The sequence below is a fragment of the Typopeltis vanoorti genome, chromosome 22 (assembly GCF_054136105.1).
Source record: "Typopeltis vanoorti isolate ZY-2024b chromosome 22, IOZ_Tvanoo_1.0, whole genome shotgun sequence".
Lineage (NCBI taxonomy): Eukaryota > Metazoa > Arthropoda > Arachnida > Uropygi > Thelyphonidae > Typopeltis > Typopeltis vanoorti.
In genome coordinates this window covers 85,022,028-85,045,975 of record NC_143570.1, presented here as the reverse complement: position 1 = coordinate 85,045,975, position 23,948 = coordinate 85,022,028, and the positions used below count along the sequence as shown (strand labels likewise).

General features: G+C 36.1%; 1 protein-coding gene across 3 annotated transcripts in view; it reads right to left on the bottom strand.

The window, feature by feature from the left end:
- Positions 1-23,948, bottom strand: part of Polr1B (RNA polymerase I subunit Rpl135) — a 270,860-nt gene that overhangs the window by 197,979 nt on the left and 48,933 nt on the right. For all 3 annotated transcript variants that reach the window (XM_090412385.1, XM_090412386.1, XM_090412387.1), the window contains 2 exons: positions 12,743-12,808; positions 4,829-4,903 (listed from right to left, as the gene is read on the bottom strand). In XM_090412385.1, coding sequence (XP_090268511.1) covers positions 4,829-4,903; positions 12,743-12,808 — 141 coding nt within the window. The remainder of the gene's footprint in view (positions 1-4,828; positions 4,904-12,742; positions 12,809-23,948) is intronic.

Below are 23,948 nucleotides of genomic sequence, written 5' to 3'. Positions count from 1 at the left end.
GCATTAGTGTATGGAGGATATCCTAGACTTTATTTTGACTTTTGAATGCTGTTCATTGTACCATGGTTTGGAGAAAGGTGGAAATCAGCTGGACATTTTAAGTATTGCAGTAGTGGCAGCAGTATTATACTCAGTAATATGATTATGTAGTTCATTGTTTGCTGATGGAATGGTTGACTGATGTAGAAATGAATTCTGCTAAGGATGTGGATGGGTTCCAGTTAGCCTGATCTATTTTTATAGTAATATCCATGATAGGGTACCTAGCTACCCAGGCAAAAGAATGGATATCACAGGAAGGTGGCATGTTGTTTTCAACTTCTCATTTAAACAGTGGAAAGACGAATTGTTCTTGCAGATTTAGCAAAAATGGGGACAATGATAGATGCTAGTTCTCTGCTGACCACAGAAGTATCTGTAGAAAAGAGAATGTAGAAAATAACTGCCTGTAAGATAGTGGCTGAAGAAAGTGTGAGAAAGGGACTAAATTAGTCCCTTTCTCCCACTCTTTGATTCTGTCTAGAAGAGGGAAGTCAAACTTCCCTCTTCTAGACAGAATCAAACATTTTTAGAGAGATATTTGGTGTACCATATCAAATGTGGCAACAAAAGGTTGGTTGAAGTTGGGATATGTTGGGAGTTGGTAAGGTAACATTCCGAACAAGTAAAGATGCCAAATTTTTGGAAGTTAAGGATGCTATAGAAGTAATGTGTGTGTGTGTGTGTGTGTGTGTGTGAGACAAATGAATGGAGTTTAGAATCAGTCCAAGAAAACATATCTGCTCTTGACTACTGAGCCACAAACTCCAATTCAATGTCTAGAGGAAGCAGAATAAGTCCGGCATCAGAAGAACTGAAGATAGAAATCATCAATATAAGGAGTGTTAATGGAAAGGAAATTGAACTTGCAGAAGAAATGGAAAAGTGCCACTTGTACAAGATTGGCATTACTGAGACAAAGAAAACAAAAACAGGTGAGATCTTACTAAATAATAAGTATAGGTGTTATTTTGCAATAATGATCAAGGAAAGGAAGGAGTAGCAATAGCATTCAACACCAAACATGAAGATACATTTTTGAATGGAAGGCAGTTTCAAGTAGAGTTATGTAGGCAAACTTCAAAATGGGGATATGAACAATTAAACTGATTTGTGCCTATGGTCCCACAGAAGGTTCTTCCAAGAAAGAAGTAGAGGAATTTGAGTTATTAGAATAAAATGCTGACAATAAAAGGAATGCTATAGAAGTAAATGCTATAAATGAATAAAAGGCCATGAAGAGGATGAGGAATGGAAAAGCGGTGGGCCCCGACAGAATTCCAGTGGAGGCATGGAAGGCACTGGGGGAAGAGGGAATTGACCTGCTGTGGGACCTGTTCATGAAAGTTTGCCAACAGGAAAATATACCTGAGGAATGGAGGGAGAGTACTCTTGTTCCCATCTACAAGGGTAAAGGGGATGCACAAGACTGTAAAAATTACAGAGGAATAAAGTTGATGTCCCACACAATGAAGATCCTAGAAAGGGTTCTTGATGGTAGATTGAGGGAAGAGGTGGAGATTGCAAAGGAACAATTTGGCTTCATGCCTGGAAGATCAACAACAGATGCTATCTTTGGGTTACGACAGATGATGGAAAAATATCGAGAGAAACAAAGGGAGCTACATCTGGTATTTATTGATCTGGAGAAAGCATACGATAGCGTGCCAAGGCAAGAAGTCTGGAGGTGTCTGAGGGAGAAGAAGGTGCCGGAGAAATATGTCAGGTTGGTGCAGGAAATGTACAGAAATGTGAAGACAAGTGTTCGGACCTGTTTGGGACAGACAGAAAGTTTTCAAGTAACAGTTGGCTTGCATCAAGGGTCAGCATTAAGTCCGTTTCTGTTTAATATTGTGATGGAGGTGGTAACAGAGGAGGTGAGAGAAGATGCACCTTGGACAATGTTGTATGCAGGTGACATCTTGCTGTGTGTAGATTCAAGAGAAGAAGCGGAAACTAAACTGGAAAGATGGAGAAAAGTACTGGAAGAGAGAGGTATGAGACTGAGCAGAAGTAAGACAGAGTATATGTGTTGCGCAGTGGGCGGTGGCCAGGAGACAGACCTGGAGCTGGAAGGAAATGTCATCAGGAAGGTGAGAGACTTTAGATACTTAGGTTCGACAGTGGAAGAAGATGGAGGAGGTGAGAAGGAAGTGGGATGCAGGATACAAGCAGGTTGGAGGAACTGGAGGAAGATGGCTGGAGTGTTATGTGATAAGAGGGTGCCGATCAATCTGAAAGGCAAAATTTATAGGACAGTAGTGAGGCCAGCTATGACATATGCTATAGAAACTGTGGCCCTGAGGAAAAATAACAATAGCAGGATGGAAGTAGCAGAGATGAGAATGCTTGGGTGGATGTGCGGTGTGACCAGAAAGGATCATCTGAGAAATGACTATGTCAGGGGAACAGTGAAAGTTACGAACTTAGGAGCGAAAATACAGGAGGCAAGGTTGAGATGGTTTGGTCATGTGATGAGGAGGGAGGACGAATATGTGAGAAGAAGGGTCATGCAGATGGATGTGCAAGGAAGGCGGAAGCGTGGGCGGCCAAAGATGAGATGGAGGGAGCTGGTAGAAGAGGACTTGAAGATGAAGAACTTGGATGTGGTGACAGCCCAAGACAGGAAGGTGTGGAGGAGACTCGTAATAAACAGTGACCCCACTTAAGTGGGAGAAGCTGCAGAAGAAGAAGAAGAAGAATAAAATGCTGACATAAAGAAACTAGAAAAAGTAGTCCTTGTTGGAGATCTGAACAGCAGAGTAGAAAATGAATCCCACCAGGCATATAGAAATAGTTTGGGAAAATTTGGATAAAAGGGCAACGATAATAATAATAGTAAGTATTCACTGGACTTCTGCTCAGGACATGAAGTAGTCATTAATAACACTATGTTTCAACATAAAGATGTACACAAGTTCATATGGAGAGAAGACACAAGAAATAGGAAACGCCTCATTGACCACATCATCACTGATAGTGTATCATAAAGCTGGTTTAGGATACAAGAGTGTACAGAGGATTCGAAATTGGAAATGACCACTAAGTAGTACTAAGCAGAATAAAAATGGATATTACATTGAAAAGAAGAGTATGTAAGTTTTAAAATTAAAGTTGAGCTAGTTTTACAGGTAAATTGTAGACTCAACTATGCAAACATTATTGCATTATTGAAAATCTGCAACAGCTAGAAAACAAAAACCAAACCTTGGAATCTTGGTGGCAAACTCTGAAGAAGACATTGATTGATTCAGCTAGAAAGATATGTAGTGAAGTTGAATGCAAGGATAGAAAAATAAGAACACCATGGAGGACATAAGAAGCTAAAGAAGCAGTCCAGGAAGAGAAGAAAGTATACCAAAAGTTTCTAGCAAATAAGTTAGCAGATGTTCTAAAAGAATACAGAGACAAATGTAAATGAGCTAAGCTATGTGTAAAAGTAGCTAAACAAAAGTCATGGAAAAAATCTTTGTAAGAGTATGGAAAATAAATATCAGGAAGGTGGCAAAATGTTGTGGAGGATATTGAAGAAGTTTACAAATGGAGGAAAGAGTAGTAAAAGGAATCAAAGATGATAAAGGTGAGACAAAAACTGAAGATAAGGATATCCTAGATGTTTGAAGTAATTACTTTGAAAAACTGTTAAACAAACCAAGCAGTGACAAAACTATACTAGAAAATTTTCAAGAGGAATGCAAAGAGAAGTATATATATACACATATACTTAAGGTACTGTCCGACCACAGATGTGAGACCCTTGTCTGGCAATTTACCAAGAAGAGTCAATTCATGTTGAAGGGGAGAAAGGAATAAGGTAATGTACGAATTCTCTACCAACACGCAAAATCACCTGCTTTATATATAAAATTTTCCAACTCTTGTAGAAGCAAATTAATTACCACATTAAAAACTAGAATTTTCATAAAAGAAAAGCTAATTTTCTGACATATAATAATAAACACTCATTCCATGAAACACATTGATTATCCTATGGATTAGTGTCAAGGGGGTCTCGCATCTGTGGTCATACAGTAGAAAAAGCAATCAAAAACTTGAAATGTGGAAAGGCAACTGGAGTAGATGATATTCGACCAGAAATGCTTAAGTATGGAGGTATAAAAGTTTTACAGCGGCTACACTGCATAATTCAGAAGGCCTGGTTAGAAGGTCAAATTCCCAATGATTGGAGAAAAGCTCTCATAGTATCCATCTATAAAAAAGGGAATAAAAATTATGCAGGAATATCTTTACTATGTGTTTCAGGTAAGATCTATGCAAACATACTCGAAAAGAGGTAAGGTTGAAAAAAATTGTGGAAGAGTAACTTGAAGAAGAATAAGCTGGGTTAATGCCAAACAGAAGTTGTTAAATCAGAATTTTACTTTAAGACAAATAGTTGAGAAATCGTGGGAATATGACAAGGATCAGTACTTGAAGTTTTGTAGATCTTGAAAAGTGGAAAAGGCATGCAACAAGGTGTCCAGAGAAAAGCTTTTATAAAAAATGACAATTATGTGGTGAATGAAACACATTATACAAAGCAACGGAGAGCCAACTAATAATATAATAATAGTATGATTCCTGTTTTCTCTTGTAGAACAATGAACAAAATCCTCATGATGTAATTACTCAAAGTATAAATACTGAAGAGAATCATAACAATAAAAATGAAAGTAGTTATGGTAACAAAGCAATTTCGATTTTCAAACATCTTTTGAGGAAAAATCTAGAATGAACATAGAAAATATTTAACTCTATAATAATGTAATAGTTTTATTAATTTACTTACATAATTTCTTCTTGAGAGCAGTAACATACGAATGATCCTCTCAATGCCATTTACAATAAAATAGCCTCCAAACTCCTGAAGGAGAAAAAAAGATAAAATGCTTTTGCACATCACATGAATGAATTCAAATGTTTTGCACTAAAATATTAAAATACAGTTCTTATGAATATAATAAAATTCAAAGAAATGAGGTCTAAGCCTTTAATGAACTACATTAAATAGTATCATCAAATTTATGAATATATACCTTTAAGGAGTGCATGTGCAGGATACTAATGAAGTAAACAGAATGTGAAAATTTAAAGTTTATATTATTACTTGCTTCCTATCAACAATTTTCCTCCAAATTAGTCTGCAATCTGTCCAAAATCCATTAATGTCAGATCTTATATTTTATTCTTCTAAGGTACGTACTGAATCAATCCACATAGATCTTGGTCTTCCTCTTAGTCCTTTTTTCCTACTACTAGAATCAAAACACTTGTTTAGTTAACCTTTCCCTTTTTTTTGTTCTCTTTTAGTCACCAAGTTTACTAAATAACTTAAGGAATTCATAACATATACTAAAATATAAATTAAATTAAACTTTTATATTTTCAATATTTCGGCAACGTCACATTGCCATCTTCATGGGAACTTAAGATAAAGACACGTGTATGCAGGCACCAAAAACAGCAAATGAGGACAAAGCAAGGAAACTATAATATTGGAAATATATATTAAAGTTTAATTTAATTTATATTTTAGTATACACTGTGAATTCCTTAAGTTATTTGGTAATTAAGTCACCAAATCACCTGAGATTACTTCTATTCACACATTCCTGAATGCTAACACTCTCAAGTTCCTCCCTTATACCATTTTTAATATGATTACGCAACTGATATCATCAGTTCACTTCCCTAATTTTCCCCAGAACTTTCATGGAACTTAATAGAGACTGACTGTATATTGCTCTTCCATTTACATTATCTAACTGTAGTGTTTTGAACAGCTCTCTGACAAACCCTATTTGACCTAAATACAGATAATTCACCACCAAGTTTATCATCCACAATTTTCGTTACTCTTCACAAGTAAACTTGTATAAATATCACCTGGAAGACTCAATAGGGAATTTCATCTACTTCTCAGATTCTGTATTTTCTATGAGCATGTGGACATTGTTTTATTTCCCTAAGAAGGGAATTGTATATTTCATAGTACCATCTATAAAAATAGATGGAACTATGAGAGCCGTACTTCAATTATCTGAAATTTGACAAGGTCATTTGAATTATGTAATGCAGCCACGGTTCAACTTTTATACCTATACATTTGAGCATTCCCTGTAGAATATCAATTATTCTAGCTTCCTTCTAACATTTCAGGTTTCTGATGGCTTTTTCTGCTTCAAATATTGATATTTACTTACGATTGCATTCCTCTTAAATATTTTCTACCACTGTGAGAAGTTTTCAGTATTGAGACCACATTGTAAACTCCATAAATAAGGAGTTTATTAAAAATAAGCAATTAAAACCCAACAAGTTTCATGTGTATAAGACTTGCATCATCATGGGTAATGGTACATAAAAGTTTTACACAACAAAAGCCTATTAAAAATTAACTACATACTAAATGTTTTTGATAACATCACAACTGTTAAATAATTGATAAACCAGAATACAAATCATAAATTCGTTACTGTATGCATGTTCCAACGTGCATACAGTAACGAATGTAACAAGTTTTACATCAACATGCATGCATGTTGATGTAAAATTAAGCCTTGATTTTCATTGCATTGTGTAGGGATCCCAAGCATTTGTGAGGCTTCTTTAAACTTTCTTGTGAGAGTTATTATCAATATGACATTTTTGTTTGTTGCCAGTAGTGGTTGTGTGGAATACCAGGCCTGATTTATGCTCTCATTTAGAGCAATGAATCTCATAGATGCCTGGCTTTTTCATGGGATGATGTGGAGATTTTTGGTGGATGTAGGAATCTTGATATTTTTTGTAAAGGTAAAAAAGCCACTTTTATGTTGTACTTGCAGAGCAATGCAACCACTTTGTCTGTGATATTCTTAATGTAAAGCAGTGTGATTGCATTCTTGAAATCTTGCTTAAATAAGGGAGTTACAGGAGATGTATTAAAAAATTTTCTGATCATCTTGGGTTCAAAAACTATTAAGTGTAAGGTTCTGTTTCAGGTAGTGCAGTTCTTCATTCCTTTTAATTGACGTGCTTGATATATTGTATGCCTTGTCTTGTAGTTTTAATTATGCCTATCTTTTGCAATGGACAGTGGTGTGAAGTGACATTTAAAAATCTCACTCTGGTAGGTTTTCTGTATACAGAGAAAGATAACCTTTTTCCTTCTTCGTTTACTTCAACAAGGATATCAAGGAAGAGTAATTTTTTGTGATGTTCTTAGTTCAAGAGTGAATTTTATGTTGGGATGCAAGTGGTTCTTTTTTTTTTTTTAGGTTCAGATAAGCTTTGAAAACAATCAGCTAATCCATCATTTTGACCAAATGATGAAAACATCGATGCAACATAACCAAACTTCTGGTTTCTTCTGATAGGTTTTTAATGCATTAGTTTCAAAATTTTCCATAAAACACATTGGCTAAGGCTGGAGGGGAACCACAGTAAGGCATTCTTTTTATTCCCAATATTTGTCCTGAAATATGAAAAAAAAAGTGTTTTCCAGGCAGTGTTTGAATAGTCCTACAATGTCTGGCAGGAAAAAATTTACAAGCAGATCCACTGTGTCATTTCTGGGTACATTGGTGAAGAGACTGACTACATCGAAATTTGCTAAGATGTCTGAAGGTCTATATTTATATCTTTTACCTTTTCAATGAAATGCAACTATTCTTTAGAAATGATTCTGTTTTTCCTATGTGTGGTGATATCATGTTTGACAGATATTTCGCTAGGTTTAAGAGAATCTCTCCCATCTACAATTGGCTGTAACGGAATAACTTTATTATGGATTTTTGGTGCGCATAAATTCTTGGGATAAATGGATGTTTCGATGGTAAAGATTTTTTTAAATTCTTCTGGCCAATTAGGCAACTTTTTGATCAAGCCATTGGTTTTATTATGTGTGCACCATGTGGGATCCCTGTCTAAGGATGAATAGATATTGGAATCTTTAAATAGGCTGTTCATTTTTCATGTAAATTGTATTTCCTTTATCTACCTTGAATTAAGACAAGACAAAAACATAGTAATAATCACGCTATGCTCCACGAGTACAACAAAAAAAAATAGCTTTTTTTATCTTTACAAAAAATATCTAGATTCTTACATCCACCAGAACCTCCACATCACACCATGAAAAAACCAGGCATCTATGAGATTCATTTGTTATGTAAGCCAGACTTGTGGCATTTGTTATGTAAGCAAGAACAGGAAGGTCAGGAAAGATCCCCTTGTCTGAACATGTAAAAGATACTGAAATAAGAAGAGAGCATAAATCAGGCCTGGTATTCCATACAACCACTACTGGCCATCAAGTACTCTGGCAACGAACAAAATGTTGGGAGAGAAGTAAAACTTTTATGTAACCTGATAACATAAGTCTCATGATGCATGAAACTTGTTGGGTTTTAATTGCTTATTTTTTAAATAAACTCCTTATTTACATTAGAATGTTGTAGTCTCAATACTGAAAACTTTGCACAGCAAAGTTTTCAGTATTGAGATTAACCACATAACCACAGTATTGAGACTTAACCACATAAAAATTTGTACATTTTCTATCACTGTTTTCACACTGTTTGTTTCATTTAACAATCTTTCAATGTAATTATTCCAGACATCCAGAATATCTTATATCTTCATTTTATATATTACCTTTATCATCTGATTTCTTTTAAGACACTCTTTCCTTCATTGTAAGCTTTTTCAATCTTCTGGAACGTTGTACCAAGGTCTCTCCATGGTGTTTTTTGATACTTTTAACACATTGCTTCACTTTCTTGTTTTTTTTTTTTTTCCCTGTATTTTCTAAGAACACATCCACTTCGATTTCTCGAGTCCACCATGAAGGTCTGATTTTTGCAAACAACTTCTTCAATGCCTCCCTACCCGAATTAATCAATATTTTCTGCCAATGAGCTTCAATTCAAAAGGCTTGATCCTTATTTTCAAACTCATTTTTTCTTAAATAACATTGTATATTTGAATCTCCAGTTCACATCTGAAAGCTGCTCCACTTTTGGTTCTTTTTAAAACTTTGTTACATTTTTTTCTTTTGACTGATATTCTTTTTTTTTTTTATTCTATTCAAAACTAAATGGTGATCACTTCCTATTTCTAATCCCCTGTACAATGTGGTGTTCTGAAGAATTCTGAACACATCAATATCAAGAATAACAGTCAAGTCATGATACTTATTTATGCACATTTTTATACTGGAATATTTATATCGTCTTAGTGATGACAAGTATGGTTCTGAATAGCAATTCAACTGGGCATTTACGCTATCATTAGCTTTGCTGTTTTAACCAACATTTCTATATGTCTGATAACACCTTTTTGTATGTTTGCATTCATTCATTTGTACACTGCTGTTTGATATCCGACAAGGGCTTTAGGTGCTGTTGGTTATTCATAACAGTGCTTAATACTTAACCAGTGCTTCTCAACCTTTTTTTGCATCAGCACACTAATCAAATTAAAACATTTGTGTGGCAACACTGAAGAATCATTATAGGTACCGATTCTTATAAACTTTTAATTGCACATATTTTACATGGGGCACCAAATTTTGAAAAATCAAAATGCAATTCTTTGTAATAAACTTTTTTTTTTTTTTTTTGTAATAGCATAACAGCCAGTAGACAATACAGATGCAAGTCACATCTTGACAAGGATGGACTTGTAGTAAATTGGTATAAAGGTGGATACTAATGCCAATTGCCAGAGTTTTATTTTAGAACTTACTGAGAAAGCAAAGAAAAAATAATAATTTAAATAGTATACATTTATTATTGCACTGCCAGTAAAAAATAATCAAAGTAAAATAATTAATTTGTTCAATGAAAGACTTGTGCACAAAAACATTTTTGAAATAACAATAATTGTTTTGCAAATCTTTCCTCTTTCACTATGTTTAAGTGACCATATCACCTGAGATTAGCTCTGCTGACACATTCCTGGATGCTAACAATATTAAGTTTTTTCCTAATATCCTCTATTTTAATATGACATTGCCAGTGATGCCATCTGTTCACACCTCTAATCTTTCTCAGGACTCTCATATCTGCGGTCTCTAGTCTTTAGTCAAGTGTTTTACTTCTGACCCAGCTCTCAGATCCATAAGTTAAAACTGGTTTGAACACCGTCTTGTATACAGCTAATTTAGTGTTCCGACTAATTTCTCTCTTATTTAATAAATTACAATTGACTTCCCACCATACCAGCTTTGCTGATTCTGTTGTCTATTTCTATATTGAATTTACCGTCTTCACTAAAAATCGTGCCTAAGTAGCTGAAATGTTTTACTTGTTCCACAGATTCCCTGTTCACAACACAGTTGACATTTTCAACAATTCTACCTGTTTTCATTGTCTTTGTCTTTTTAATGCTCACCTTCATACCATATCTATTACAACAGTTATTCAATTTATTCAGGGACTCTTGCAAACTTGTAGCAGATTTATTTAGAAGTATAACATCATCTGCATACAGCAAAGAGCTGACATTAACATCTTCAATTTTGATATCATGTTTAATACCACTTTCCTTCTGACCCAGCTCTCAGATCCATAAGTTAAAACTGGTTTGAACACTGTTTTGTATACAGCTAATTTAGTGTTCTGACTAATTTCTCTCTTATTCCATATAAATTTATTCAGTTGACTACCTACCATACCAGCTTTGTTCATTCTGTTGTCTATTTCCATATTTAATTTACCATCTTCACTAAAAATCGTGATTAAGTAGCTGAAATATTTTACTTGTTCTATAGGTTCTCCATTCCCAATGCAGTTGATTTTTCAATGCTTCTGCCTAATTTCATTGTCTTTGTCGTGTTATTGCTGACCTTGATACCAAATCTATTACAAGAGTTATTCAATTTAGTTAGGGAATCTTGCAGACTTGAAGTAGATTTATTTAGAAGTATAATGTCATCTGCTTAGAATAAAGAGCTGAGATTAACATCTCCAATTTTGATAACAGTTGTAATACTACTTTCCTTCATAATGTGATCCACATAGATAATGAATAATAGAAGGGATAATGTACATCCTTGTCTGACACCAGATTTAACATAAAGCCATCTTCCTGTACTTCCTTCAATTCTAACTGCTGACTTACAACACAAATTAAGACTAAGTATTGCTTGATATAATGCCCCATTGACACCATATAACTGCAGCGTATTGAATAGCTTCTCTCTTGGCACCTTGTCATATGCTTTTTCTAGATCTACAAAACTTAAATACAGATCTTTGTTATATTCCCATGATTTCTCAACTATTTGTCATAAAGTGAAGATCTGATCCTGAAAGCATCTCTTTGGCCTGAATCCAGCTTGTTCTTCATCAAGCTTTTCTTCGACAATCCTCCTGAACCGTTTTTCAAATACACTTGCATATATGTCACCAGGAACACTCAGTAGAGAAATACTTCTGTAATTTTCATATTCAGTTTTATTTCCCCTTTTTATAAATGGATACTATGAGAGCTCTACTCCAATTATCTGGAATTTGTCCTTCTGAACTATGAAGTAAGCCACTGTAAGACTTTTATACCTCCATACTTGAGGATTTCTGGTCGAATATCACCTACTATTATGCCTTTCCACATTTCAGGCTATTGATGTATTTCTGACTGCATGCCTGGTCAGTGTTTTTTACCACTGTGCTGTTATCACTGCTTGTTTCATTTAGCAGTTTTTCAAAGTAATTACTCCATACCTCAAAGATATCTTTTTTTCTTGTTTTCATTCACCTTTATTATCTCTAATTCTTTTTACACCACTCTTTCCTTCATTTCTGAGCTTCTTCAACAACCTGGAGAATATCTTGCCAACTTCTTGATATTTATTTTCTATGTTCTTACCAAAGTCTTCCCATGACTTTGGTTTAGCTAGTTTTACACAATGTTTAGCTTTGTTACATTTGTCTCTGTATTCTCTAAGAGCATAGCTGATTTATTTGCCAACAAGTTTTGATATACTTTCTTCTTTTCCTTCACTTCCTCTGTCCACCATGGAGTTCTCATTTTTCTATCCTTGCAGACAACCTCACCATATACCTCTCTGGCTTAATCAATCAGTGTTTTCTTCAGGGCTTGCCGCTGAATCTTGAAGGTTTGGTTCTTGTTCTCAAACTCTTTAATTTTTTTTTAATAATAGTTCAATAACATTAGTTTAATAATTATATAATTATAATAATGAGTTCAATGATTATATTTTTTTCTTGGTGTTGTTCGATTACACTAAAAGCACTGCTATGAACAACTGAATAAAGACATGACAAGACTGATGCACACAATATTCACTCCTTCCCATATTTAAGAACAATTTCCTGGGTTTTCATATTCTTGTTGCAATTTCAATAAGCCAGCATGGTTGACAGAGTAGTTAGTGTATCTGCTCTCCAGCCAAAAGGTTGTGGGTTTGAATCCCATCTTGGGCATGGATGTTTGTGGTTGTCATGGATGTCTGTGAAAATACTAGTGGTGGTTGTGGACAGTAGTTGGCATTGGTGTAGAAGATGCCGCTCACTGTAGATGGTAGAGCGAGTAGTGGAAATGGAGAGTTGTAGATTATGTACCTTTCCTCGATGAGTCTTTGGACTTCTTGGTGTCACATAATAATAATAAAAATTAATACATTTATAATGCATATACAATTTGGTTATTATAATTCACATATTCTAGTATATAATAAATAAACAATGTATCTTACTTCTTCTTCTTCTCCATGTTTAACAAGTTCCGCAGGTGTCAGTTTATTGAGATTACAAGCACTTGACTATAAAATACAATTATATTATGACAGAACTATAACATTTCTTAGAACATTTTAAAAAATATATATTAGTGAAAAGATGTGAATAAATCCATTAGTAATAAAATAAATCCTAGTATTTTAAACAAACACTCACTTTCACTATAGCAAACTTGTAGGGAACAAAAGTAATAGTTTGTTATAGTGGAAGGTTTGCTGTAGTTATCAATCCTGAGCAATAACAAAGTCAATAATAGTAGAGGAAATGTTTTCAATTACTAAAAACAGGACAATATAACAAAAAAACATACTTGGGTGCCCTTAACAGCAAAGCAGATATGAAACCAGACTTTTTAAAAAATTTGAGGGGAATAAAAAAAAATCCAGAAATGACAATAATATTACATAAATCCCTACTCTGGATATGTGGTTATTATCAATGCCATGTGCCAGCATATGAATATGTTTAATTAGTATGAATATATTTAAGTAGAGAGAACATAATATAAGTTGTACCCAGTGGCAGATTAAGGATAGTTGGGGCCCCAAAAAAAATAATAATAATAAAAAAAATATAAAAGTTAGGTGGCAAATAAATGAAATTTTGTACTTTTGAATTTTTTGAACTTCTGGATTTTTCTGCCTGTTAAAGGGTTAACGGATGATAAATAATAAAAATTTTTAGTTTAATGAATAATTTTTTTATCGTTTTTACAAATTTCCTTTGCGAATTTATTGATTATGTCTTCAAAGTCTATTTTTTTGGCAAACTCGTGTTCAATGGAAATTAGAGATAAAGTATTTAATCACTCTTGGTTCATTACAGCCCTCTTTTGATTTTTTATTAATGCCATCTTAGAAAAAGATCGTTCGCCTTCACACACTCCGCATGCCAATGTCAAATATAGTCGCTATTCAAAATACAAAATACGAATTTTGTCAACTAGCGCCGACATTAGTACTGCGGCATTATTTAAATGCGTAGATAGTGCGCACTGTTCAAAATATGTATTAAAACATAATAATTGTTTTGAGAAAATTTTTTGCTTAAAATAATCAAGATTTTTATGATGTTTACTGAAAACATTAATCTATTTTAGGAAAACGTCTTGGCTTTGGGGCCCCTAGGCACATGCCTCATTGCCTTAATGGGTAATCCGCCACTGGTTGTACCACTTATCATTTATTACTGATGCAACTGACTCTCACCAAAGCACACTAACAAGGACCACAGAAATAACCGTCCCAATGTATCCATAAGAAATCAAAAACTGAACCATAATATAGTCATTGTAAAAGCAAAGGAAATGCCACAATAATTCTTAATACATATGACTACAATAACAAAATGAAATATGCCAACATACATTCCAATAGTAAAAAACTCTACCATCAATAAAAAATGAAACATATGTTGGATAGACAATATTACAAACTGAACAACAGAAACTTTGTGTCCAAATTAAAAATCTTATCCACATACACACACATACCAAGAGTAATATGGACTACCTAAGGTCTACAATCCTGGAGCTCTGCTATGCTCCCTACCACTGATACTATAAATTGTCCTACCTATAAATCTGCTAAATATTTGGTATCTGAACTCAACATATCGGCAGGATATTGTCCTACATAAAAAACTCCACACACTTTAAATCCACTATAGAGAACCTTGAATTGGAAGGAAATGATTGCTTAGTGAGCTTTGGCTTTATCACTTGTCACTAATATACTTTGGTTCAGCCACCTGAATCAAAGTATGGCTGAGGTATATAGAAGATGTCTTAGTCATCTTGTCATCCTGCTCACAGGCTCTGTAACTTTTTATAATTCCTCAACAATATCCATCCCTGAATTACTTTTACTGTTGAAGAGGAAGAGAAAGTGGTCTGGCCTTCTTGGATACCTTAGTTACAAGGCAAATGAATGGATCCCTCAAATGCTCAGTCTGTCAGAAGCCCACACACATACAAGCAGATACATGCCACTTGACATCACCAACCTACCCAGAAAATTAGAATTTTTTAGCCTTCAGGGCAGAGCAAATTTTGTCCTCAGGACCTGAACTGCATTTGGAACAACACGATCTACTTATACTTTTTGAAGGGTTACAACAAAAAAACTTGCCAAACTTCTTAAAAAGAATCCCCACACCCCCCTCCAACCAGGCTATACATACACCATATCCTTATACTACATTAAAGATACAACAGATAAACTGAATTCATTCCTGAAATAACACAAAATCAGACCAGCCTACACACCTCTGGACCAAAGTCAACATTTTCTTCAGACAAATTAAGAACCACTAAGATCCTCTCTCCTTTCCAGGTGTCTACGTTATTTTCTATCAATATGAGAACTAATACTTTGGAGAGACAAGATGGATTACCATGGCAAGAAGAAAAGAACATAAAAAAACAAATTCAGTATGGACCATTAAAAAGCTGGGACTATTGCAGCATGCCTAGTATGAAGACCATTTCATCAGGTGCAAAAAAAAAAAAAAGAAAAAGAAAAAAAAAAGAAAAGAAAATAAAGTGAAACCAATACACAGATCCCAGTTTAAATTACAGAAACTATTTCTAGAAGAAACTCATGTATTACAGAACTCAGTGAACTATAATAGAAATAATGATGTAATCAAATTTGATGGATGTACATAAATTTTGGCACAATGCCCATCAGCAATAATCACAGAAACATCATAGCAGAGTGCCATTGTTGCCTTCCATACATGTAAACATCCTTGTTCTGGAGCTCATTTTAGTCTTTGCTGAGTTGATAATGCTAGCTTGAGGTGACAAAATGTCAAGTTGTAAATACTTAAGTTATTAAATTATTAATTCATATTTCTATATAGTTTATTCCAGAAATTTCAACATGAAACAAAAATTTGCAGCTTCCATTTTATTTTTAATTTGATAATTCCACATGAAATGACTCAAGTGCTTACCAATAAAACTGGGCATACGTTCATTACGCTGCATAATGGAGGTCTTAAGTGGCTTGATAAAATTTAATACTTGGTATGAGTTGGATTTCCAGGATAGCTAACATTTAGCCAACATGGTATTAATATACTAGGTTTACAATGTCCAGAAGGTGGAATTATCATTTCCTATTTTTGACTCCCAGGTGACAAAAGGCTGTAAACCTATGGTACATTAGTACTGTAAGAGATTTTTTCTATTTCAAAAAATAAATAAATAAAAAGTGTTTTTTTTTTTTCGTTTAGTTTTTCATCATCAGTTTCCTGATATGAATCCTAGTGGTGTTCAGATTGCTATGATAGCTACATGATTAAGTTTACATTATTATTACTCTCCTATCAACAATTTTCCTCCAAATTAGTCTGTTTGCACTCCAAAATTGTCATATCTAACACTTCATTCTGCTCAGGCACTTCTGACCGAATTAATCCATCTAGACTTGGTCTGTCCACGCGGTTAGCCTAGTGGCTTAGCGCTTCGCAACCATATGCCTGGGGAAGGAGTGTCCTAGGTTCGATTCCCATCGGAGACGTGAGGAGCTGAAGGATTTTCCTCAGCCATAGCCAAATTAGCCGGTCTTGGGCATGGACAGTAGGGTTTTTTCTGCCAGTTTATCTGGGGTTTTTCAGCCCATAAGCAGGCAAACCGGCCCCGTGAACACACAGGTTATAGTAAAAAAATACAGCAAGGAAGGCAACGGGAAACCACCTTGCTCATAATCATCTCCCTAGTATAGTAGCATATATAGCTACCCTCCCCTGGCTGTATGGCAGAAGGGAACAGATAGATAGATAGATAGACTTGGTCTAGATGGATTGATTTTGGTATCAAACAATTGTTTTGCTAACCTTTCTTCTTCCATTCTGTTTAAGTAACCACATCACATTAGATCAGGCACACATTCTTGAATGCAAACAATGTCTGATGTCTTATTTTTAATATGATTTACAATTGATGCCATCTCTTCAGGCCCCAATTTTTCTCAAAAATCTCATATCTCTGGTCTTTAATCTTTGATCAAGTGCTTTATTTCTAACCCAACTCTCGGACTCCATGCGGTAAAACTGGTTTGAACACCGTCTTGTATACTGTTAAATTTGGTATTTTGGCTAATTTCTCCCTTATTCCATAGTTTATTCAAGTGGCTCCCTACCATAACATACCAGCTTTGTTTATTCTATTGTCTACTTCCAAATTTTATTTGCCATCTTCATTAACAACTGTGCCCAAACAGCTGAAATATTTCACTTACTCTATAAGTTCATTGAGAATATGGCTGAAGTTTTCTACATTTTAGTCTTTTTATTGCTGATTTGCATGCCAAATTTGTCACAGCTGTAATCAATTTAGTTAGAAAATCCTGCAGACTTGCACTAGATGTAGTGGTTGCGACAGTTGTAGGTGTCCTCCAGTGATGAGTCTTCGGACTCCTTGGAGGTATCAGGAATAATAATAATGTCTTTAGGAGTACAATATCATCTGCATAAAGCGAAGAACTAAGTTTGACATCTCCAATTCTAACATCAGGTTTAATGCCACTTTCTTTCATAATGCGATCCATATAAATTATGAATAATAGTGGAGACAATGTGCATCATTGTCTTACCATTGATTTTACATCAAACTACTTAATTTCCTTCGATTCTAACTACTGACTTACAACTTAAATACAGACCATGTATTGCTCTTTATAATTTCCATTTACCACATACAATTTTAGTGTTTCGAAAAGCTTTTGTTTGGGCACTTTGTCATAGTCACATGATTTGTTGTAAAGTGAAATATATGATCTTGACTACCTTTATTTGGCCTGCACCCAACTTGTTCTTCTCCAAGTTTCTCTTCCACAATTTTTCTTAGCCTCTTATTGTTTTCATAAATCTTACTTGGAACACTTCGTAGAGAAATTCCACTGCAATTCTCACATGCAGCTTTATTCCCTTTTTTATAGATAAGAACCATGAGAGCTCTACTCCAATCTTCTGAAATTTCACCTTCTAACCAGGCCCTCTGACTTATGCAGTGAGCCACTGCAAAACTTTTATACCTCCATATTTGAGTATTTCTGGTTGAATATCATCTACCCCAGTAGCCTTTCCGCTTTTCAGGTTTTTGATAGCTTTTTCTACTTCAAGTACTGATATATATTCCTGTTCAGTGCTTTCTACTAGTGTGTTGTCAGTGCTTGTTTCATTCAATAGTCTTTCAAAGTAATTACTCCAGACATCTAGGATATCCTTATCAGTTTTCACATTGCCCATTTCGCCATTTCTAAGCTTTTCAATAGTCTCCAGGACATTTTGCCACCTTCCCAATATTTACCTTCTATATTCCTACCAAAATCTTTCCATGATTTTTGTTTACATTTTTCTCTGTATTCTTTTAGAACACCTCTGCTAACTTATTGGCTAAAAACTTTTGGTATGCTTTCTTCTTTATCACAACTGTTTCTTTAAATTCTTGTGTCCATCATTGTGTTCTTATTTTTCTATCCTTGCAGGCAACTTCATTACATGCCTCCCTAGCTAATCAATCCGTTTCCTTAAGAGCTAGCCACCGAGACTCCAAGGTTTGGCTCTTGTTTTCAAAGTTTCATTCCCCCACCCCTTCAATAATGTTTGTATGGCTGAGTCTACAGTTTACCTGTAAAAGCTGCTCAACTTTATAATTATTTTTAAAACTTTCTTAGATACTGATCTGGAAACTGTTCTAGAGATTAAACAAAAAATTTTTCAAGATACTTGAGGCCTGCAATAAGCAGGGTAATTATTAATTTTATAAATTATTTCAATATAAACTTAATTTCCACAATTTAAAAAATTTAATATAAATTAAACATCAACATCCAAATTTTAATATATCTACTTCTTCTTCTACAGCTTCTCCCACTTAAGTGGGGTCACTGTTTGTTATGAGTCTCCTCCACACCTTCTTGTCTTGGGCTGTCACCACATCCAAGTTCTTCATCTTCAAGTCCTCTTCTACCAGCTCCCTCCATCTCTTCTTTGGCTGCCCACGCTTCCGCCTTCCTTGCACATCCATCTGCATGATCCTTCCCACATATTCGTCCTCCCTCCTCATCACATGACCAAACCATCTCAACCTTGCCTCCTGTATTTTCGCTCCTAAGTTCGTAACTTTCACTGTTCCCCTGACATAGTCATTTCTCAGATGATCCTTTCTGGTCACACCGCACATCCACGTAAGCATTCTCATCTCTGCTACTTCCATCCTGCTGATGTTATTTTTCCTCAGGGCCACAGTTTCTATAGCATATGTCATAGCTGGCCTCACTACTGTCCTATAAATTTTGCCTTTCAGATTGATCGGCACCCTCTTATCGCATAACACTCCAGCCATCTCCCTCCAGTTCCTCCAACTAGCTTGTATCCTGCATCCCACTTCCTTCTCACCTCCTCCATCTTCTTCCACTGTTGAACCTAAGTATCTAAAGTCTCTCACCTTCCTGATGACATTTCCTTCCAGCTCCAGATCTGTCTCCTGGCCACCGCCCACTGCGCAACACATATACTCTGTCTTACTTCTGCTCAGTCTCATACCTCTCTCTTCCAGTACTTTTCTCCATCTCTCTAGTTTAGTTTCCGCTTCTTCTCTTGAATCTACACACAGCAAGATGTCATCTGCATACAACATTGTCCAAGGTGCATCTTCTCTCACCTCCTCTGTTACCACCTCCATCACAATATTAAACAGAAACAGACTTAATGCTGACCCTTGATGCAAGCCAACTGTTACTTGAAAACTTTCTGTCTGTCCCAAACAGGTCCGAACACTTGTCTTCACATTTCTGTACATTTCCTGCACCAACCTGACATATTTCTCCGGCACCTTCTTCTCCCTCAGACACCTCCAGACTTCTTGCCTTGGCACTCTATCGTATGCTTTCTCCAGATCAATAAATACCAGATGTAGCTCCCTTTGTTTCTCTCGATATTTTTCCATCATCTGTCGTAACCCAAAGATAGCATCTGTTGTTGATCTACCAGGCATGAAGCCAAATTGTTCCTTTGCAATCTCCACCTCCTCCCTCAATCTACCATCAAGAACCCTTTCTAGGATCTTCATTGTGTGGGACATCAACTTTATTCCTCTGTAATTTTTACAGTCTTGTGCATCCCCTTTACCCTTGTAGATGGGAACAAGAGTACTCTCCCTCCATTCCTCGGGTATATTTTCCTGTTGACAAACTTTCATGAACAGGTCCTACAGCAGGTCAATTCCCTCTTCCCCCAGTGCCTTCCATGCCTCCACTGGAATTCTGTCGGGGCCCACCGCTTTTCCATTCCTCATCCTCTTCATAGCCTCCATCACTTCCATTCTACTGATGTTCTGCACCATCCCCTCAGAAGGCTGCCCATCTCCTCTGTGAGTCCTTACATTTTCCTCATTCAAAAGTCCCTCAAAGTATATTTTCCATCTGTTTCTTATGTCCACATCCCTCCATAATACTCTTCCTTCAGCATCTTTGATCTGCCTCACATGTAAGATGTCCTTAGCTGCTTTATTTCTACATTTCGCTAGTTGGTAAATTTTTCTCTGTCCTTCCTTTGTTTCTAATTGATCATACAGATCTTGATATGCCATGACCTTCGCCTGTGCCACAACTCTCTTGGCTTCTTGCTTTCTCTCTTTGTACACCTCTCTGTCCTCTTCCACTCTTGACTCATCCCACTTCTGCTTTGCCTTCCTCTTAGCTGTCACTGCCACTTGTACATCATTATTGTACCACCAACCCTCCTTCTGCTCTCTAATCTTTCCAGATGTCTCACCAAGCACCTCTATTGCACAGCTCAGGATTACTTTTGAATTATGTTTCCACCAATCTTGTACACTTTCCAGTCCATCCGAAATCCTCTCTAACACTCTCTCCCTAAAATGATTCCTCACACTCTCCTCTTTTAAGCGAAACCACTTAATTGTCTTCATCCCATGGCAACCAGAAGGTCTTATCTTCGATCTTATTTTAAAGTCTGTGCACAGCAGTCGGTGTTGTTGTGCTACTTGATCTGTTGGAATTACTTTACAATTTGTCACAACCTTAAGATGTTTTCTTCTAGTCAAAATGTAGTCAATTTGTGAGCTGTTGTTACCACTTCTAAATGTTATCAAATGTTCTTCCCTCTTGAAGAAAAACGAGTTCACAATTGCCAGATCAAACGTTACTGCAAAGTCCACAACCCTCTCTCCTTCCTGGTTCATCATTCCCACTCCATGGCCACCATGCACCCTTTCACAGTCTTTATTCCATCTTCCTATGTGCCCGTTCAAGTCTTCTCCGACAATCACCATCTCATTTTCTTCCAATTCCCTCATTTCTTCATCTAACACGTTCCAGAACTCATCTTTTTCCTCTGCTGTACAACTTGCGGGGCATATACACATAATACGACCACCCGCTCTTCTCCAAGACCCAATTTCATTCGCATGATCCTGTCATTCCTTCTACCCACGTCCAGTACTTCACCCTTCATTCTGCCACACACCACAATTCCTACACCATTTCTTCCCTCGTTATTCGCTCCAGAGTAGAACAATTTATATCCATCTCCCAGTTCCTTTGCCTTTCCCCCTTTCCACCTTGTCTCCTGCACACATAAAATGTCCAACGTCCTCTTCCTCATCATGTCTGCCACCTCTCTTCCCCTTCCAGTCATGCTTCCAACATTCAGTGTTCCCACTCGCAACATCCTCTCCACCTGCTGGACTTGCTTCTTTAACCGCACCCGCCCTTGATGCAGTAGCCCTCTTCCACTTTTCACAGCTGTAGGGCGATGTGGCTGCGCGTCGCTTAAGGGGTATGCCCTAGCCCTTATAATATCATTTTCTCTTCGACTCATAATCATAGTTTGAGTTGGCACTGAAGTTTTCCAACCAGATGCCCTTCCTGACATCAACCCTCGCATTTATCCGGGCTTAGGACCGGCACCTATTGAGGCTAGCTTGCCTCCTTCGGTGGCTGCATAAGATGAAATGACTTAGCAAGATAGGAAAGCCTCACCCCTAGCCCTCGAATACTCTAATAGCATCAGGGGGAAGGAGCAAGGAGAGGAGAAAGAAGAGGAGGGACCAGTCTACAGAATAATATAACAGATATATATTACATGAAGTAAGGCATGGTCCAGCATCAGGTACCTTGGGTTTGCCATGCCCGTACTCACTAAAGTGAGCCCTTGCGGATCCAAATTTTAATATATCCTAAAGTTAATAAATAACTGATAAAATGACCAGCAGGAATATATATATTTTACAAATCCAGTATATACAGAGTGTTCCATAAATTCGGAAATATTTCAATAATTAATAGAAATTGGAAAAGTTGCATGAAAGCAAATCGCAAGGAGGGAGATTTTTTGGCAGAGAAAAAAAATTTTAGTTGAAATTTTCAGCAACACAGGGTGCCTCATTTGTGAGATACAAGCAAATGAGAGTTCTATAAAACACAGGGTGTACTGCTGGCAGCTCATAATGAATGCATGCAAATTCCCAGTCATTGGTGCAAACAGGACTGTTTTTGTAAAAAGGAAGGTTTGTTGCTATGATGCTGACATTCATGGATAATGCATTGTTAATCAAGTTGTTTTACTTAAGTGAGGAATCGTCAGTGGAAGTTTTACGAAAGTTTCAAATGCAGAAAAGAATGAAGAAACGTTGAGGTCTTACATTCCAGCCGGACTACAGTCTCTAATATGAAGTTTGGAGGAAACTGAAAGTTTGTCAGATCGCCCTCATGGCAGACCAGTATTATCTGAAGTCAGTACCAGCGCTATGGTATCGCAAACGATCGCTCTAGCAGCAGAACCAACGAGTGGCAAAAGCAGTGCAAAAGAAGCTGCAAAAATCATGGGCATTGCATAAATGTCCACATTCCATCTTTCATAGTGTGTTAAACTTGTATCCATACAAACTGCAACCTCTTCATCAGCTGTTACCAAGTTCACCAAGCGGGAGGAATTCACAATGTTGGCTTTGACAAAAGTCGTAGAAAAAATCCACAATGGCTGGACAGCATCTTTTGGACAGATGAAACTCATTTTTCATTCCATGGGACAGTTAGTATGTCGAATTTGGGCACAAGACAATCCACATGCCTACACACAGGAGCTGCTGCATTCATCACAACTCACAGCATCCATCATTGTCAGTCCCTTTTTCTTTGAGGAGCCATGGAACAAGGGCCTGGAAGACATTCTCAGCATTACTTTCAATTGCAATGTGAAAATGTGGTACCATACTTGCAAGAAGAAAAATGTTCTTCACACAGTCATGTTCATGCAGGACACAACACTACCTCATACAATTGGTCATGAACAACTCATCAGCTATAATTGCAACTCTGCACAATCACCTCAGTCTTCAGACTACACCAGTAGATTTTTGAATGTGGGGATATTTGAAGTCCTAAGTGTATCTGAGCAGCCCATCTTCCTCAGCAGATTTAAAAGATGCCATTTACTGCTCTCATCACTGGGGGGTTGCTCTCTATTGGTGAAATTTTGAATTAAAAAAATTTTCCCCACCAAAAAAATCTCCCTCCATGCAATTCACTTTTGTGCAAACCACACTCTAATTACAAATTTTTCTGATCTTTATGAATTACTGAAATATTTACAAAAATTTATGGGACACCCTGTGTATGTATATAAAGTGGACGCCAAATACATATATACACATAAACTTCAAGCAAAGATGTTTTCATATGACAGACTGGAATACTCATCATTACCTACAAATTACGGTTGTGCTAATTTGAAACATTGATACATGAACGATTGCAGTTCATGTAAGATTTCTGTATATTTGCTATGAGCTATTAATTTTACATTTAAGTGTATTTTACAGTTTGGAGTGTAAAGCTTTCTATTTAAAGTGAAAATAGTTTCACGTAACTTCATGTGCAGTCTGACTACAAACCTGTAACACAACTCTGCTACATGCACTGCAACACACTAGAGTAATTAAAGCTCAAGTACCTTTAATTTTGTCTTTTAACTTCTGTAGTGAAGTCACTTTTAATTTGTACACATTCTTTATGCAACTCAATAGAAAAAAAAATCTAAAAAGGCACAAAGTCAGGACTATGAGGTTGCCAGAAAATGGATCCTTTTCAATCCAGTTACTGTTACTTCTTCAGGAAACTGATAACTATC